The following is an 18,914-nucleotide window of genomic DNA, read 5'->3' as shown; positions in this document are numbered from 1 at the left end:
AATCCTTGTGACATTAAGATTATAAAGGGCTTAGTAATGAGGCAGTATAGCATAGAATATTGAGGTAGAAATCTGGAATGCCTGGGTTCAGATTTTACTTTTGATGTGTATTACTTTTATGCCCATGGACAAGTCATTTTCCCCTTATAGCACCTTTGGCAATTTATGTACAAAGTTACAGGAAGGAAACAAATCTGAACTGACCAAAGGAGTTCCCTTCACACTTATGGAATCAGAGATCAGTGATGTACCCACATGTCTTATTAGACTAAATAAGATTAGAACCAATAATGGTTATAGAACTAGCTTATTTTTTTCTTTTAAAATAGGCATTAATCTTCTCTATGCTTTTTTTTTTTAGACCCTTAACTTCGGTGTATTGTCTCATAGGTGGAAGAGTAGTAAGGGTGGGCAATGGGGGTCAAGTGACTTGCCCAGGGTCACATAGCTGGGAAGTGGCTGAGGCTGGGTTTGAACCTAGGACCTCCTGTCTCTAGGCCTGACTCTCACTCCACTGAGCTACCCAGCTGCCCCCTATGCTTTTTTATTATTTTTTCATTTATTTTGTTTACTGTTTCCAAATTACATTTTAATCTGGTTTAGGCTGCACTCTGGAGTGTTGATCAATGACAAATTAAAGTGATTTTTTTTTAAAACCCTTACCTTCTGTCTTGGAGTCAATACTGTGTCCAAGGCAGAAGAGTGGTAAGGGTAGGCAATGGGGGTCAAGTGACTTGCCCAGGGTCACATAGCTGGGAAGTGTCTGAGGTCAGATTTGAACCTAGGACCTCCTGTATCTAGGCCTGGCTCTCAATCCACTGAGCTACCCAGCTGCCCCCTAGCTTATTTTTTTAACCCTTACTTAATATCTGAGCATCAGTTCTGAGACAGAAGAGCAGCAAGGGCTAGGCAATTGGAGTTAAGGTGGCCCAGGGTACTCAGCTAGGAAATGGTTGAGGCCAAATTGAACCCAGGTCCCCCTGCTTCCAGACCTGATTCTCTGTCCACTGAACCACCTAGCTGCCCTAGAACTAGATTTAAGGATAAGCTTTTATAAAATGGACCTAGGTAACATGATATATAAGTGGTACAACTTTAGATTAAAACTAATGTTCTAAAGTTTCTCCTGAGTTTGTGGCCCAGTTGGCACTGTGTGGCTTTCCTTGCATCCTCTGAAGCTACTCTCAGAGTAGTTTCCAGTTGTTTATGTGCAATAAAACAAGAGCTCTTATTATTATTAAAAAAAAAAAAACAACACAAAAACCAAATGGCTTTTTATTTAGTTTTTTGATAATCTACAGCAATGGTTCCCAAACTTTTTTGGCTTATCACCCTCTTTCCAGAAAAAATATTACTTAGTGCCCCCTGTCACATACTGTAACCGCCCCCTTACAGTTATTCACCACCCCCAAATGCATCTGTGGCCATCACTGCTTCCCTGGATCGCTGCAGCACCCACCAGGGGGTGGTGGTGCCCACTTTGGGAATCACTGATCTACAGGGACAATGGATCCTATCCCCAGAGAAGATAATAGTTAATGCCCTATTTATGCTTCAAATCTAGATAATTCAGATTGTAGAATATAAATCTACAACTATGCATTATATATTATCAATTGTAAATGCATATTAAAATTGAATTTGTAAAACTTGTCTTTTTTTTTTTTTTTTATGGTCTGTGTCTGCAGACTTTATTTGATGAAGGCTGGCATCAAATTCGCCTCTTAGTAACCGAAAAGGATGTCACTTTATATATTGATGATCAACAAATAAAGAGCAAGTCACTGCATCCAGTTTTAGGTATTTATGTCAGTGGCCAAACCCAAATAGGGAAATACTCTGGGAAAGAGGAAACTGTCCAGGTAAGTTACACTATTTAAATTTTGGTCTTTTATTATGTGTTTGCTGGCATTTGCAAGACTATCTACTATATATTATTTACATTTGATAGTTAACTTTCCTTTTTCATATTTAGGCCATAGAGTTTTGCTTATTAATAAAATGATGTGCTTTTTGTGGAGATAGGAACAAAATCATACTTTAGCAGGCCTGTACAATGGTTTATGGAAAGTGTTTCCCAAGACTCAGTGTGGATTTCCCACTCTTGGGTATGGGTTTTCTCTGGAGAAAAGAATATGATTAGTGTGCTAAGTGAAAGCCATAGAATTTGATGTTCCTGAAAGGAAAAGTTTTATGACAATGATAATGTCATGTAAAAACAAAGTGGTGATGGATTGTCTTCAGCTTATACCTAAAAGCCTTTGAAAAAACCCTCAAAATGTATTACTCTTAAATGAATTAGAAATGCAGAGATGGAGGGCAAGAGTTTATTTAAGGTTAAAATAACACATTTTATATCTTATTTTACATAACACATATATAAAAATACAAATAAATGAATGAATATGTTTGTATACACACATGTGTGTGTGTATATATATATATATATATATATATACATAAATAAAATAACAGGTTAAAATAAAACATTTCCAAAAAATGTGGATATACACCATTTGTGGAGTATAGTTCTAAATACCAGGGTATGAAGTGCAGATACAGCTGTTCAGTGAGAGGTTGCACACATTGTTGTTGCACAATGTTAGATGTCTAATAATCATAACTAGTTCCAGGGTAACGAGGTGGAGCTGTTAATTATGACTGAGTGAGATGCTATATGAGACTTTGCCATTTTGAACCTTTCCCTTATTCAAACTATTGGGTATTACTATTTCAAACTCTGAACCCTGAGGTGACCACAAATAATCTCTTGGAAATTCATGACTTTCTTTGGGGTTCTAAATCATTGTGGGAAGAACCATTCTAGGAAATCCTCTTTAGACATGGACTTGTGCTAAAGTGTAGCGATATTACAGAACCATGAAAAAAAAATCGAGGGTTTGTAGGTATTAATAGATTTTTCTCCCAATCATAATGGTTTTATCTCACTTCTACCAGATTACTTTTCTAATTTCATCATTGTTTATTGCATTACATTTAATTAAAAGCTGTATCATTGAGCTGCTATCAGTTGCTAATTCATTTGAAATTTATGGTGCTGGTTTCTTCCCTATTCTATTCATAGACAATTGTCATGTGCCCCTTCTCAAACTAAACATGCTTTACTGTGTTTCTTTTCATAGTTTGATGTCCAAAAACTCAGAATCTACTGTGATCCAGAACAAAACAACCGTGAAACAGCTTGTGAAATCCCTGGATTTGTAAGTAGGACAGGTTCACTTTTAGAGAAAATTAGAAACAGATTGATGACTTAATCTTCAATTAATGTGTATTTTATAGTTTATTTTCTGTTTGACATGATTAGAAACTGTTACAAGGTTTACTGTATAAAAGGTAAATCACACTGTGATACCACGTGAATGGGAATGAGAAATGCAAAGAAATAATTCCTATCTGGAAGGTGGGCAGCCTAGATTACTCCCTTCAAAGGTGTTTTTGCTCTCTGATAGAATATCCAAACCAAAAACCTATAGTAATTTTGGTGATCGTGATTATTTGTAAATAAAAATGAAATGTTTGGGCCAAGTCAATATAAACATAGGCTGTTCTGTCAAAACACAACATGATGTGGTAGATAGAAGGCTATATTTTTATCTCTCTGGTTATCAGTATTCTCATTGGCAAAATGAAGAAGTTGGAATAGATGACCCCTAAAGACCCTTCCAACTCTAGGTCTGTAACCTTCATATTTTGAATGAAAAGGCTTCTATGGCAGGAATGTTTACTTATCTTTTTTAAAATAATGGGCAAAACTCCCACTTATTTGAGATATTAGATCAAGTTATAAAATGTCTGATTAAAAGCATGAAAATTATTGTGCATTTTCTTATTTATAATGCATAAATAATGATTATTCACTTTTTGGTTTGTTTGCTGAATTAGACTTCTTTAGATTCATAGAATATGTACATGCAGGAAGAAGAACTAACTACAATATAGGAGAAAAAGCTAAAGGAATTTTAACTTAAATAAGAATATAACATATAACAATTATATAATATTATATAATAATTAATAATATACAACTTGATTGTCTGTTGTTGGAAGGGGAAAAGCTATATTACATATTTAACATCAACTATGATTATCAGACATGTCCTTTCTTGGAGAAAATACTGATTTTTAAAAGATTGTAATAATTTATAATTTGGTTGTAATTTATTTTACTGTATTTATTGTTTTCAGTATTTAGACCTGTGTTTAATTTACTAACTGATTTTGGGTGCACCTTAGCCTATATAAACACCAGTTTCCTCATTTGGAAAGTGTCAATAATAATACTCTATCTACTTTATAGGACTGTCATTAAAAAGTACTTTTCAAACCTTCAAGTAATTTATAAAATTATTCTTACTCTTTTTCCCATGGTAAAACAATATGATCACATACATATTTTGAAAATGATGATTATGTGTCAATCTTACATAAAATTGACTAGTTATATGGTCTGTTTTTGTTCTTGTTACAGAATGGAGAGGTAAGCCTGAGTCATTCTATTCACCTTACTGTGTCACACAAGCACTTTGGAAATATTAAATATCTTTCTAACAACTGTAAGTAGATTGACTAGAAAGTTAGAAACAACTTTCATCAAAGCTGCCATGAACTATGGAAACAATTAATTTTTATATTTAGTGAAATTATGTTTTAAAATTTAAAATTTATTTATTTGCTTGAATTCCCAGGTAACTCCCTTCTTCCTTTCCTTCTCCATATTAGAGAAAGTATCATTTGACCAAAAAAATATTCTTGCTTATTTCTAATTGTCAGTTCTTTGTGGACATACACAAGCCATCCTGCAAACAATATTTCTTTTACTGCATATGGTGTTCCCATGCTTCTGCTCATTTTCTCTGATAATTTCATGGCTCTTTCCATGTCTTTTAAAATGAACTTGTTTGTCATTTCTTGCTGTGCCGTAGTATTCCATCACAATCTTTTGCCACATCAAAACTTGGATTTCTTTGTTAGATTGTCTTAAAATAGAATGTGCCTATGAAATTTTCTCTTGGTGAATAAAAATAGTTTTTCCTTTAATTGCTGGTATAATACTAGTTATGAGATCATAAAATGCCAAGTAAAGGGCTTGAAATTAGCTTATATTATAGCCTTGTATTAGGATGGTACCTAGTAGAAGAATTGAGGATGAAATTCCAAAGAATATGGCTGTTATTTCCCATACTCTAACAAATTTAATAAATGTCATGTTCTAAGTTGATTAAATAGGATGACTTCTTTAGAATAGTCTTCAGTGGTAGACTAGCTTTGGATGCCTCGATAAATAAGCTATCATTGAATCTTCTCTGTGTATTCAAGCTCAGAGGAATGTCATTTCATTTTTAAAGAAGATATATAGGGGGCAGCTGGGTAGCTCAGTGGATTGAGAGTCAGGCCTAGAGACAGGAGGTCCTAGGTTCAAATCTGGCTTCAGACACTTCCCAGCTGTGTGACCCTGGGCAAGTCACTTGACCCCCATTGCCCACCCTTACCACTCTTCCACCTGGGAGCCAATACAGGGAAGCTAAGTGTTTTAAAAACAAACAAACAAACAAAAAACCAAACAAACAAAAGAAGATATATAGTCTTAGCAGTCAGAATTTTTTCTCAGTTCAGGTATCTTCTGAACTTCTCTTAGCTGAAGAAGGGTGCCAAGACATGGTGCTAGGCAATCTTCTAATGCCCAGAGATACCATGCATAGTCTGTTCCCAATGTCTCATATATAGTGGACATTAACTGACGAGACACAAATGGCAATGAGCTAATTTGCCAGTGCAAACAGTGATAGAATCTGTATCACAAATCAAGAAATGTACATGATATATGCATGATATAGAAACTTAATAATTCTCAAAGATCATGTCTCTGAAGTTGTGTGATTTATATTAGCAAGCTGGGAAAGGCAGTATAAAGGTTTTTACCATGATAATCTGCTGGTCATACTCTTACCTTTGGTAGTCTGTTCTAGGACCAAGTGACCATGAAATTCCATTATAATGATTTATTAAAATGCACATTTGAAAGGCTTTAAGCTTATGTTTTTGTTTATTTTTATTTTGGCTTTCATAGTGCCTGAATGGTCCCAGTGATGTAGGCTCTACACCAGCTCCCTGTGTGTGTCCACCAGGAAAACCAGGACTCCAAGGCCCCAAAGTAAGTAAAATCTATGATGCAATTGTATTAAAGAAAACTAGGTTTTTCTTTATACATATATATGGCCATGAACCATTTACTCCCATTCACTTTCATTTCAATCTGATATTTTTATATTGTCAACATGGAATCTAGATACCCCAAACTTGTACCCTAGTAAGATCTAATGAACTCCAAGTTTTAGGACTAGCTAATAAGTTGGAGACCCCAAAGCTTGTACTTGTTCCCTGTTCCTGTGAGAATCCACCCTGAAGGGAATCTCAGGCTGGCAGTTTCAGATTGAATAATGGACCCTGGGGTAAATGACAGTCCCAGCTAGGTGGGACTAAGCATATGCTGAGTACCTTCTTAGTGCAGTAGGCAGAATGTCAGTCTCATAAACTGAAGGTCCTGAATTTGATCTCCAAAAGGGGGATGTGGTACGATGGGAGAAGCTTCTAAGGCAAAAAGAGGCACTCAGCATGTGCTTAGTCCCACCTAACTGGGATTGTCATTTACCTTAGGGTCCATTATTCAGTCTGAAACTCCTAGCCTGAGATTCCCTTCAAGGTGGATTCTCACAGGAACATGGAAAAAGTATAAGCTTTGGGATCTCCATCTTACAAGCTAGTCCTAAGTCTTGGGGTTCATCAGATCTTATTAGGCTACAAGTTTGGGGTCTGTAGATTCCATGTTGACAATATGAACCTATAATTTTCATTGATATAGAGAAAGTCCAATGCACATCTGCAACTAATATTCTTAGAGAATTGCCTGGGCCACTGAGAGGTTAAATAGACCATTTGGGGTCCATCAAGAAGTATGCATCAGAAGTAAGACTCAAAACTACATCTTCTTGACACAGAGGCTAGTACTCTATCTACTGAACCACACGATCTCTCTAAAATAACCCTCTTAATCTTGGCCTTATGTAATTATTTTTATATGCCTACATTAGTGTCTTTCGAAGAAGGAAATGATGTTATAATCCCACTGACAATGGGCCAGACATTTCAGTTTTTCGATGGGTGGTAATATAATCCATGATCTTCATGAGCATTTTGCTTTGCAAACAACTGATCTACCTATTCAAGGCATATTATTATAGAAAAATGGAGGCATCTTTTAAAATGGACACATATTATGTGATTTGCAAAAATATATAGTTTTCAATGTTCCCTGCTTGGTGATATTCTTAAATTGGCAAAATGAAAATATCAAATGCAAAATAAGACTCTGTTACTGATTTTAATGTTGCAAGTAAGACTTGTTATGCCAAATCTGGTGGCTCAGATTATATTAAATAAGAAAGTATCATGTCAACTTTAATTTAATTTCCTGTTTCTAAATTGCTAGCATCAGAATTTCACCATAACTGGAACATCTTTCACTTGATAGCCTGTTGTTCTGTTATTCAAAGACCTAATTTTGATTTTTTTAGCTTAAATGTCAATCCCATGCATAAGCTTTCATCATGTGTTTTCATATTCTGTTTTTTATTAAAGTTTAAACCTGAGAATGTTAAAAGTGAGATTAAATGTTATCACAAAAGTAAAATTAAAAAGTCATCTTATATCTTCTCATTATGGGCATCATTTCCAGAGTTGGTCTAGAATTTGGTCAGATTATGCTTTGGTATGTTGTAGGTCAGGCGACCTGGAAGTCTATGACTTTAGTAAATGATTTTTGGATTTGTTATCAGTTTGCTTTTGGACTGAATTTAGAGATTTTATTTTAACCTTCATTTAAAGTAGTCAAGTTTTATAGAACTTTTCTAAAATAGACAATTGGAAAACTAGAGTGATTAACAAAACTTGATGTTTTGAACTTCAGAAAAAAGAACTTCATTTGATAGACCATGATATCCATGAGGTGTGTGTTTATGCTTATGTGTGTGTGTGTGTGTGTGTGTGTGTATGTGTGTGTGTGTGTGTGTGTGTGTTTAAAACTAAGGGGCATAGGTATGCTAAATGCTCAAAGACAAAAATAAAGGAAGAAACTTAAGTTCTGGTAGCTGAATCATGGAATTCTGAATTATAAAAAGAATTCCTGTGGTCTGGGGAAAGGCAGATGTGTGGTAGTAACTTAATAGAAGAGAGATCCCAGGCTAGAAAGTCTTTTAAAACACTTTTTAAAAAATGTATTCATTCCTAATGGCTGTCCACCTTAACTTCTTTCTCATGAAAAGTTTTCAACTTGTTCAGTGGAAGGTTTTTTTTCTTTCCCCCCCAAATATTAGAATAATCCTCTGAATAATAATGAAGTTATGGAAAAATTAGTTTTGCTGACATGTGTTTCTATTATTAAAGAATGATCCATGCTTTGGGAGCCATTGTGGAAAGCAAACTTTCAATCTTGTAGAAAAATTTTATTTATAGAAATGGGGGAATGGAACACAAACACACACGTGCACACTATTCATCCATTTACACACACACACACACACACACACACAAACACAGATACTGTGGATTTTCTTAGGAACGTGAGTATAATACCCCCAAACCCAACTGCCCTGATATAGGGTTCTGTATCTCATTTCCATCTTCTACCTCTCCCGCCGCTAAAGAGATTTCATTTGCTTAATATCCCATCAGAGATTACTTTCATTTTTACAGCTGCTGTTTCTAGATTTTTAAGTAGTCTTTCTGCATCAAATTTAAAGATGAGATTTCCTTTTTTCTTTTCTATTGAAGCCCCTTTGTGATATTATATTGCCTATTAAAAGACCATTTCACCCTTCTATTGATTTCCCTGAAATAAATTGAATCCTTTTTGCTTTTTCTTGTTTTATTTTAGGAATGCTATATACAATTTTAGCTAGTAGCCAAAAAATTGTTTTATAGCAAGGAGACTGGCTACATACCTCCTTTCCCATCTTGTAAAGGTCTTCAGTTAAAGTGTAATCACTGGGCCAATTGGGAATGATCTGTTACCCAAAAGAATGGCCTAAATATTAGGCAGTTGATTCTAATCCACTCACATCTGTTCACATCTGTTCCAGGCACTTTTTTTTAGGGACTTATTGAATGAGTGAAGAGGCTTTTTAGGTTTTAGCAGAATGACCCAAGCCAAGCTCCTAGAAAGAGATGAAGAAATTACTATTTAAGTGAATCTTTACCAGAATTGGAGAAAAAATATGCACTCATTCCCATTAATTATTTTTGTTTGTTTAATTTATTTGGTTTTGTTTTATTTAAATTAGTTAGTGAGTGGTAGCTTTCTGGCTTGAAATGCTGGCTATAAAGCAATATTGTGGTGTAGTCACTAATTTTCCAAAAATATGCCCAGGCTTATTGCCCATAGGTTATGGAACACTAGTCTTTGAAAACCACAGACAGGCTTGTTAGAGGACAGAGGTTAAGTTATCATGACATATTAATTACATTATATTTTTGTTATACTAATGGGTGTAGATGTTTTGTAATTTATGTATTTATTTTTGTCTTTCAAGGGAGACCCTGGACAACCTGGGAATCATGGTTATCCAGGACAGCCTGGTCAAGATGGTAAGCCTGTGAGTACTAAAAGCTTAGTCATCTTTAGTCTTCTCATTATAAAATTAGCTTTGTATCATTTTGTTATATATCATACTCCATCTCCTTTTTCTGTTCTTTAATCTTTTCCCCCATATCCCTTCATTTTCCCCACCAAATATCATTGATCTTTGCTAAATATTCCAGAAATAAAAGATGTAGTCCAAATGGTGTCTTGGCTTTAGTTATTCTTTTGGTTTTCTCCTTTAGAGAAACTGTAGTTTGTAAGAGAAATGCAAACAAAACTCTTTCACATATTCATTCGTATTGATTTGACCTTTAAAGACATTTATACTCTTTGGAGTGCATGATTAAAAGAATAAAACTTACTTTGAAGAATAAAATCTATGAATGGGTCTTCTGACCTAAGTATTTTATTGGTAGAAAGATGCCAGGACATCTTGGGGTATTATAAATATTAATTCAAGATAGGTGTAAAAGAAATCACCTTTTAAAGTACTTTAGGAAGATTCATTAATACATGTCCTTATATGGTTACCTGTATCATATCTTATTTTTTTCCCTGATGAATTTGTTTTTCCCCCATTCTTTCCAAACTATTATGTAGTCTATTGACTTTTTGAATGATGCCTCTGTGTGTATCCAAGTTAAATATATTATAAAATTTGTGTTTATATATAATTTGTTCTGAGAAAACACCATATTTTATATTATTATATGTTATATTATTATATATTCATATATTATATGTAATGTATATTTTGTTCAGATGAAATAATATATACATAAACACATATTGTGTGTGTATATTGGGGAGGTTGTCACTCTTGAACATTTTATCTTAAAGAATTATGATTAATTTTAAGATCCCATTGCTTACATGGCCAGATATTAACCATGAAATTAAAAAAGGGAGCCATAAACCTAGCTAACTTCATAAGGAAGGCAAACACTTCAAACTGAAGCTACTTCTTAGGGAAGAGATGGTCCTTGGGGTTCTTAAAATGTTATGCTCTAATCACAAGGAAAACATGAATATTTTCCTCATTTACTTGAAGCTTTTTTATGTGATGACATCTTAAGTTACAGCCCTTTTTCTTCCTGTTGAATTCGAAGCTTAACACTGTTTTTCCAAATTTTTTTTTATCAGTTTATTAACTTAGTACAGTTTGTTATACTTCATTTCCCTGAAATTTTGTATGTGTCCAAGCAACCAACCACACTTTCTCAGGGAAACCCTTTGTACATTTTATCTTAAGGAATTCTGATTAACATTTGGAGCTTAATGTTAATATAGTCAGGCACCATCCACAAAAGGAAAAAAGGAAACCACAAACCACAAAATGCTACCCCCTTCCTTTCTTCAGTATAAACACTAGTTATAAAAAATTTTGTAATCTTAGTAAAGATTTTTCTTTTTTTGTATTTTATTATAACCTGTAGTTCTTCTGCCCTTGGCATTTCTAATTTCACTGGAAGATGCTAGCTAATTAAAAGAACCTGGTCTTTTCATGTATATATGAAAATTCATATGTAAAGTAATAATAGATTAAATATGGGCTCGTCCATCTGAAATCTGGCAGAGTCACGAAATATCAGATTTGGGAAAGACCACAGAGATCATGTAGTCCAACCCTCTCATTTTATAGATGAGGGAACAGAAACACTAAGGTGTTCAGTGACTTGCCCAAGGTCATCCAGACTTTAAGTGATTAAGTTGGAATTGAACCCAGGTTTTTTAAATTTAATACCCAGGATTCTTTCTAATTTGAATTTTCACTCATTCAGAGATATTTTTCTTCAAAAGTTAAAAATAAATAGTATTGTTTTTTAAACCAACATTTTGTAGTTTAAGAATAGACCATTAAATCTTAATTTAGTTAATGCAAACTTTGTTTTTTGCAGAAGTATTTTTATTTACTGAACTCTTAAAATTTATTAAGTTCTTAGGATTTTGAGCTCAACCAAAATATTTTTTTAATTGGCCATATTTTAAAGTCCAGATCTTGGGTTAGTTAGGTGACTCAATGGATAGGGAGCCAGGCCTGGAGGTAGGGGCACCTGTTTTCAAATATGAGCAGATAATTCCTTGCTGTGTGACCATGGGCAAGTCACTTATTCTCAATTACTTAACCCTTACTCTCCTGCTTGAGAACTGATACTTCATATCTATTCTAAGACAGAAGGTGAGGTTTTAAAAATGAATAAAGTCTAGTGTCTTGCATAGGTCCCTTCTGACAAGAACAAGTAGACATTTGGAAATGAACTTGTGTCTGCATATGGGGCTTACAGCACAATTTAGGAAGTATGGGTAAGCTAAGTGGTCCAATGAATAGAGACTTAGCTTGATGAAAGGAATACCTGAGTTCAAATCTAACCTCACAAACATACTGTCTGTGACCTTATGCTTCGGTTTCCTCATCTGTAAAATGGGGATAATAATAGTGCCTGCTTCACAGGATTGTTCTGAGGATCAAATGAGATAATATTTGTAAAACACTCAGCACAAAGCCTGGAATATAGTAAGTGCTAGATTCATTTAAATGATGATGATTATTATCTACAATAAATAGACCGTGACTTAGTTGATACCTCTATTAAAAACTTTATGTTCTGTATGTTCACTAGTGGTTTCTAACTTCTTTAGGATTTTTAGCATGTCAGCATAGTGTCCGTAGAGCTTCAAAAGGTGGGAGAAATGGTTTGCTTTGAATTACTCCCATTTCCAAGGGGAATTAACAATGAAGACAAAACAAGACAAACTACAGCAGTTTTTTCATGGGCTAAGTGACTCCGAGAAATACATTTAGACAGTGAAGTTACTGCTCATTACATTTTGTTTCTGTGGTCTTGAACATAATTTGTTACTTCTCTAAGCTATTGTATTCTTTACATTGTAATGTTATTATCTCACCTTCTAGTTTTCTTTAATGCTATTGCCTTCTTTCTGAGGCTACCTTCAATTTACTCCCTCTCTATTTTATATGTGTATATTTCTTTGCAAGTTTTCCCCAATTAGAATGTGAGTTTCTTGAGGGTAGAGAACTGTTATTACTTTTCATCATATCCTCAGCTCTGAGCATAGTGCCTGTAGGTATTTAATAAATAATTGTTGACTGACTGACTGACTACTGCTTGGCCATTTAAAACCATTCAAAGCCTGACTTCAATATATCTTTCTAGCCTGATTACATATCATACCTCTTCATAGACTCTATGGCTTGACTAATAGACCTTTTAACTATTCCTGATATACCTGATATACAATGTTCTATTTCCCCATCTTTGTATTCTCTGACTCTGTCTTCTGTCTGTCTGTCTGTCTCTCTCTCTGTTCCTCTGTCTATCTTCCTTCCTCCCTCTTTCTCTATCTCTGTCTCTGTCTCTCCCCATCTCCATCTCTGTCTCTCTCTCTGTCTCTGTCTGTTCCTGTCTTTGTCTCTCTTTTTCTCTCTCCGTCTCTGTATCTCTCTCTCCTTCCCCTACCACCCTCTCTTCCTGTCTGTCTCTCTTTCTCTCTGTCTCTCTCTCTGTTTTGGTCTCTGTCTCCCCTTCTCCCTCCCTGCAACTCTCCTTCTTTCTCTTCCTAACCATTCACACCCTCTGTTTCACTCACTCTTTACTTACCTCTGTTCCTGAGAAACTTTTTTTCCCTTCAAGATTAAGCTTAAGATTTCCCTTCTTTATTTAACCTTTGTTGATTTTTCTATCGGCAAATATCCTTCCTAATCACTTTATACAATTTTGATTATACCTATATATGTATATTTTCTCTCTTCTAATGAATTGTCAGCTCTTTGACAGCGATTTTTTCCTTTGTGTTGTCAGAGACATAGTCATTACACATAGTGTGTACTTAATAAGTGCTCCTTGATTGATAGATTTTATTTTATTATTTTAGGAATAAATTTATGTATGTATATATTATAGGAATATAATACTAATATATTATTATCATAGGAAATATGTATGTTTCTTTAAAAATTTCTTTAAAAACCTTTAGGATATACTTTGATAAGAGGTCTTTTAAAAATTTGGTAAATCCATACATATTTCTATTGTTCTTAACTTAGAATATAAATTAAAAAAGAATCATGGAATTTTTGTTAGAGCTGTATTCAGTTTTGTTGTTTTTTTTTTTAAACCCTTACTTTCTGTCTTGGAGTCAATACTGTGTATTGGCTCCAAGGTAGAATAGTGGTAAGGATAGGCAATGGGGGTCAAGTGACTTGCCCAGGGTCACACAGCTGGGAAGTGTCTGAGGCCAGATTTGAACCTAGGACCTCCCGTCTTTAGGTCTGGCTCTCAATCCACTAAGCTACCCAGTTGCCCCTGTGAGCTGTATTCAATTGTAATCTGACCAATAAACATTTATTGAGTACCTATGAACCTACAAACTACTATGCCAGAGACCTTTACAAATAAGTAATCTAGCCAAAATCCTTCATATTATAAATGAAGAAACTTGAGTTTTAGAGAAAAAATACCCACTTGCTAGATATCACATGGCTATTTGTCAATATAGACAAATTATACCTGTACCAATATATAGGTATCCTAATAGTACAGGAAGAAAATGTAGAGATTATCATGTTCAACTTCCTTATTTTAAAAATGGGAAAACTGAGGCTGAGAGAAAATATGAGGCAGAGAAAAGAACTCTGGATTGGTAGTCAGAAGAACTCGGTTGGAATTCTATCCCTTCCACTTCTTAATTATGTTATTTTTGGCAAAATCACCTTACTACTCTGGGTTTAAGTATCCTCATATATAAAATGAGAAGTTTTGACTTTATGACCTCTAACATCCTTTCCATCTCTAAGCTAAATGACTTGCCCAGGTTCATACAGGCAGTAAGTTTTTATGGTTGTTTTGGGGATTCTTGTTCAACCTATTGCTGATACCATGACACTATGGATCTCAATTCTATTCTTCAAAGAAAATAAAATCTGGGCTAATTGCTAATCTTTTGTCTCCACACAGGGAAGGATAGAGGTCATATAATGTTGATTTTATTCATGGTTTTCTAATACCCATGGACAATAAGGTGCTTTAAAAACTATCATGACATTGTTCTACTGAGCAGTAACTTAAAAAACATTTCCTGAACTCTCCTTGGTATTGAGTGACCTTAGAAATTTTACTCGAGTCTCAGCATCACCTTACTCCTGAGGATTTTCAGGATACTGTGTAGGCTCAGAGCCATCACCCTCTCCCTTCTTGGAATTCTGGTTCTCCTGGGTAAAGTTGCTGGGCAAATTTATTTCATTTGGGTTCCAAGATTTCTCCAGTTTTTTTCTTGTGATGGACAGTTTTGGATAATGTTCATATTCTCTTGAGAAATGTCTAATTCCAACAAGAGCATCCCCAGAATGAGTGGGTATCCCCTATGGATTTTCAAGTACTAGTGAATTGTCTTTTATCATGAAGAAGGTACCAGAGTTAGTTGATAATGGAGCATTGGATATTACTTATAACTGATTCAGGATTATTTATGCTCAAATTATAGGTTTGTGTTCAACTATATCTTTAAATATAAACTCTATAAGTCAGGGGATAGTGGTCTATGCTACTTTGTCTATCCTTGATAGACCCAGATAACCTGGAAAGTTTGTTTATTGAGATAGTTTTAGCTTAAAAATCACATTTTAAAAGGTTCTTTAAAAAAATCTTTCCTTTTGTAAGAGGCGTGAGGTTGGGTGGCCAGGCAGGAAGAAACTAAGAGCCAAAACAGCTGAGGATCATTAGTGACAGTCAAGGGCCAACACATAGAGGGAGTGGAAGGTGTGGGTGGAGCCTCTAGCCTGACCATTAAAGCCATCTGGGCTGAGGAAACTTGGATACAGATATTTTAAGGGAATTCTGCTTTGTTTGGATTTGGTTCTGTGCAATCCCTTTCTGTAAGCTATTTGAACCCTTTTCATATTAAAGCATGATCAAGCCAAGCTTAAGCTTTTAATAGAAAGTTATTCTATTTAGGAGAAATATGAATGTCCATAAGGAAAATACCTATAGCAAAAATTGAAGGGCTGTTTCCTACAATTTGTTTGTTTTTCTCCCTCAGTTAAATATCTTTATTGCCTTAGTGATTGAATATATTATCAGCTTTGCCATTTTAGTACAAAACAGTGACCAAGAATCAAGCAAAAATGTCACTTTGCCCTTAACTCTGCCTTTAAAAAAAAAGTTGTTAGCTGCAGAATTCCCAAATTCAGAGCTAGAGTAGACCTTGGGACCCACTTTGTCCAACCCTTTCATTTTACAAATAAAGAGACATAGGCCCAAAAGACAAACTGATAGTAAAATTTAAAAATCATGCTTGTTGATGGTTTGAGATAATCAAGAATTAATACTATGTAGTATAGCTATGAAAAGAAAAACCAGATATAATTTCATAAATTGGTCATAATTTTATTGTAACTCATCTCACATATGTATACACTTCCATGGTCTATCAGAAAAAAATTTCTATTATTTCTCTCAAGTTAAGAATTAAACAAATGTTTATTAAGTGTTTATTGTATGTGGGACCACTGCTAAGCATTGAGAAATGAATACAAGTAAAATAGGACCTATTCTTTTAAAGGGGTGAAGGTAGGTAAGGATATGCAGAGGCATAGACATGCAGAAGAAAGAAGTCAAGAGAGTCAAGAAAGGAGTCTAGAGAGAAATAAAGGCATGGACGTCGCTGACTGACATTTTCTTAACATGGAGGTTCTGAACAATCAGACACTATAGGGGGAGAGAGTGCTTCCAAGATGAGAAGGCTTCTGGGAAATTGGCAGGAAGAGAAGATCAGAGAAGCAGGAGCTCCTTTTTGTGTGTGTGTGTGTGTGTGTGTGTGTGTGTGTGTCTGTCTGTCTGTCTGTCTGTCTATCATTTTTCAAAGTATTTTACTCTGTGCCAAATATAGGGCAAAAAAAAGGTAAAAACTGGTCCCTGCTGTCAAAGAACCCACATTCTAATGGGAGTGGGGAATGGATACAACAGCGATTCCAAAAGTGGGCGCCACCACCCCCTGGTGGGTGCTGCAGTGATGCAGGAGGGGCGGTGATGGCCACAGGTGCATTTATCTTTCCTATTAATTGCTATTAAAATTTAAAAAAAATTTAATTTCCAGGGGCCCTAAGTAATACTTTTTCTGGAAAGGGGGTGGCAGGCCAAAAAAGTTTGGGAACCACTGGGGCACAACCTAAATACACTAGATATCTTCTCTCCCTTCTCCTCTCTGTCTCTCTGTCTCTATCTCTGTCTCTCTTCCTTTCCTTCTTTCCTTCATATTTTTCTTTCTCTTTGCCTTTCTATGAATATGTCATCTATTTAGTATATGGTTATACATATATACATGTGTTAAGTTATTTATTTATCTATATGTACCATATCTATATGCATGTATTTAAATAGATATGTATATATGTTTGCATGTCTAAGTACTACTATTTAGTAGTCTGATAGTTTAGTTTACAGTTGAAAATAACAAAAATCATACTTTCTAAGCCTTTTAAGAAAAATCTTTGCATTCCTAATTCCTATTTCTTTTTACATTAATTAATGGCCACTTTATGATCCATGTAAAATAATGTGGTCATTGTTTTTAGTTCCTTATTATTGATCCTGTGTTACCTTTGCTTTTTATTTTGTTTCTTTGCACAATCCTTTTTGGCTCCACTCTATCCTAATATGCTTGAGGGGACTTTAGAAAATGACTTTTAATATCATTTTGAAATTGTCTAGCATTAACTTACAATTTAAAAAAAATCATTATCAGAAACACAAGTGTGATTGACTCAAAAATTCTCTCTCTCTCTCTCTCTCTCTCTCTCTCTCTCTCTCTCTCTCTCTCTCTCTCTCCTTTTTCTTTCTTTCTGTCTCTATGTCTCTATTTGCTAGATCTTTTTAAGACTTGGACATAGATGGGCACAGTGCATTGCAGCTAGCCAGTCTTGAAGTGCAAATGTACCTTTTTTCTGAGTTGATATGAATCAGCTGACTTTCATTCACTTATAACTTTGGACAGGCTGTGTGACATAGATTAGCACATACCAAGCTATGTCAGTGGGCCAGCCTCAGAATTCTTTTGAAAGAACAACAACCAAGGATATGTGATGTTTTAGGGAAAACTAAGATACCCCAAATTCAACTTTAATTAAATCTAGTTACTATTTATACTGAGTTAAACTGTCTTTGCCTTCTTCTCAAGTTTTTTTCCCAGGTAGTCTACCAGTTAAAACTGACGTATGAATTGAGACACTTTCTTAGAAGAGAGCCTGTAAAGTGTTATTTTACTCTATTGGATTAAAACCCTTTTTTCAATTAGCAATAAACACAGTGGGACCTTTAAATCTTATGAATTGCAGAAACCTTCCTATTCTCTAATAATACTGCCTTCAAATTTTATAAAGATGATTCTCATACAATTTTATTGTATTTAAAAAGTAAACATATAGGTCATTTGTTACTTATATTCTCTTGGTATCTTTTTATTAATAATCAGAGCCAAGATGTTTTCCCACACAGCTTTGGAATCTTTCCCTCATTCAGATAACATATGTAAAGTACTTTGCAAACCTTAAATCACTATGTAAATAGGACCTGTGATTATTATCATTAAAATATTTTGTGAAACAAATCATGACTGCCTTCATAATTACAGGATCTCTGGCACATATTTTTACTTTGTATACTTGGTCAAATATGAAAACATTCATTTGTTCTCTTTTGGGCCATTTTCACTTCCTTTTGGGACTCTGATGTTAGTGTTTAAATGTGGTCCTTCTATTGTCCCTAACAGTCAGAAAATGATCTAGTATGAAAAATTTTTTAAAATTTTATATATTTCTCCTCCCCTTCTTCTGTTTGTTATTTTCCTTCTGTTTTCATTCTTAAATGTTCTTGGTCAGTTGAGTCTCTCAACAAGCTTACTTTAAACTGCTTTTATCCTTCACTTTTACCTATTTTATGAGGCAATGATGCTAATAATCTTCCATTACTTTTCCTTCTAAGATTTTACAAATGAATTTATACCATATTTCCTCATTCTATCATTTCTTCATGGTTGGCAAGTAAATCAACTGATTAAGGTTCTTTTTAGGTTCTTTTGGTCTCCTTTTTTGTGACAATGGTATCAGTTAAATATCTGTGTAAAATTATTGATGTTCATGTCATTTCTGCTTCCATTCCCAATTTTTCATTATCGGTAACTTATTTAAACAGGTCAGTGTTTATGTTTTGATTGTATGCTTTATCATTTTCCTCTTTTTTATTCT

The 18,914-nt window shown here is 34.5% G+C and overlaps 1 protein-coding gene across 1 annotated transcript in view; it reads left to right on the top strand.

The window, feature by feature from the left end:
- COL21A1 (collagen type XXI alpha 1 chain) overlaps positions 1 to 18,914 on the top strand; it is a 139,204-nt gene that overhangs the window by 29,970 nt on the left and 90,320 nt on the right. Inside the window, exons 4-8 of the mRNA XM_044675352.1 lie at positions 1,689 to 1,862; positions 3,144 to 3,221; positions 4,490 to 4,498; positions 6,089 to 6,172; positions 9,606 to 9,668. Of these exons, the coding sequence (XP_044531287.1) occupies positions 1,689 to 1,862; positions 3,144 to 3,221; positions 4,490 to 4,498; positions 6,089 to 6,172; positions 9,606 to 9,668 (408 nt within the window). The remainder of the gene's footprint in view (positions 1 to 1,688; positions 1,863 to 3,143; positions 3,222 to 4,489; positions 4,499 to 6,088; positions 6,173 to 9,605; positions 9,669 to 18,914) is intronic.

The sequence above is a fragment of the Gracilinanus agilis genome, chromosome 4, assembly GCF_016433145.1.
Source record: "Gracilinanus agilis isolate LMUSP501 chromosome 4, AgileGrace, whole genome shotgun sequence".
NCBI classification, from domain to species: Eukaryota; Metazoa; Chordata; class Mammalia; order Didelphimorphia; family Didelphidae; genus Gracilinanus; species Gracilinanus agilis.
Note: the sequence above shows the minus strand (reverse complement) of the source record. Positions and strands in the feature narration are given on the sequence as shown.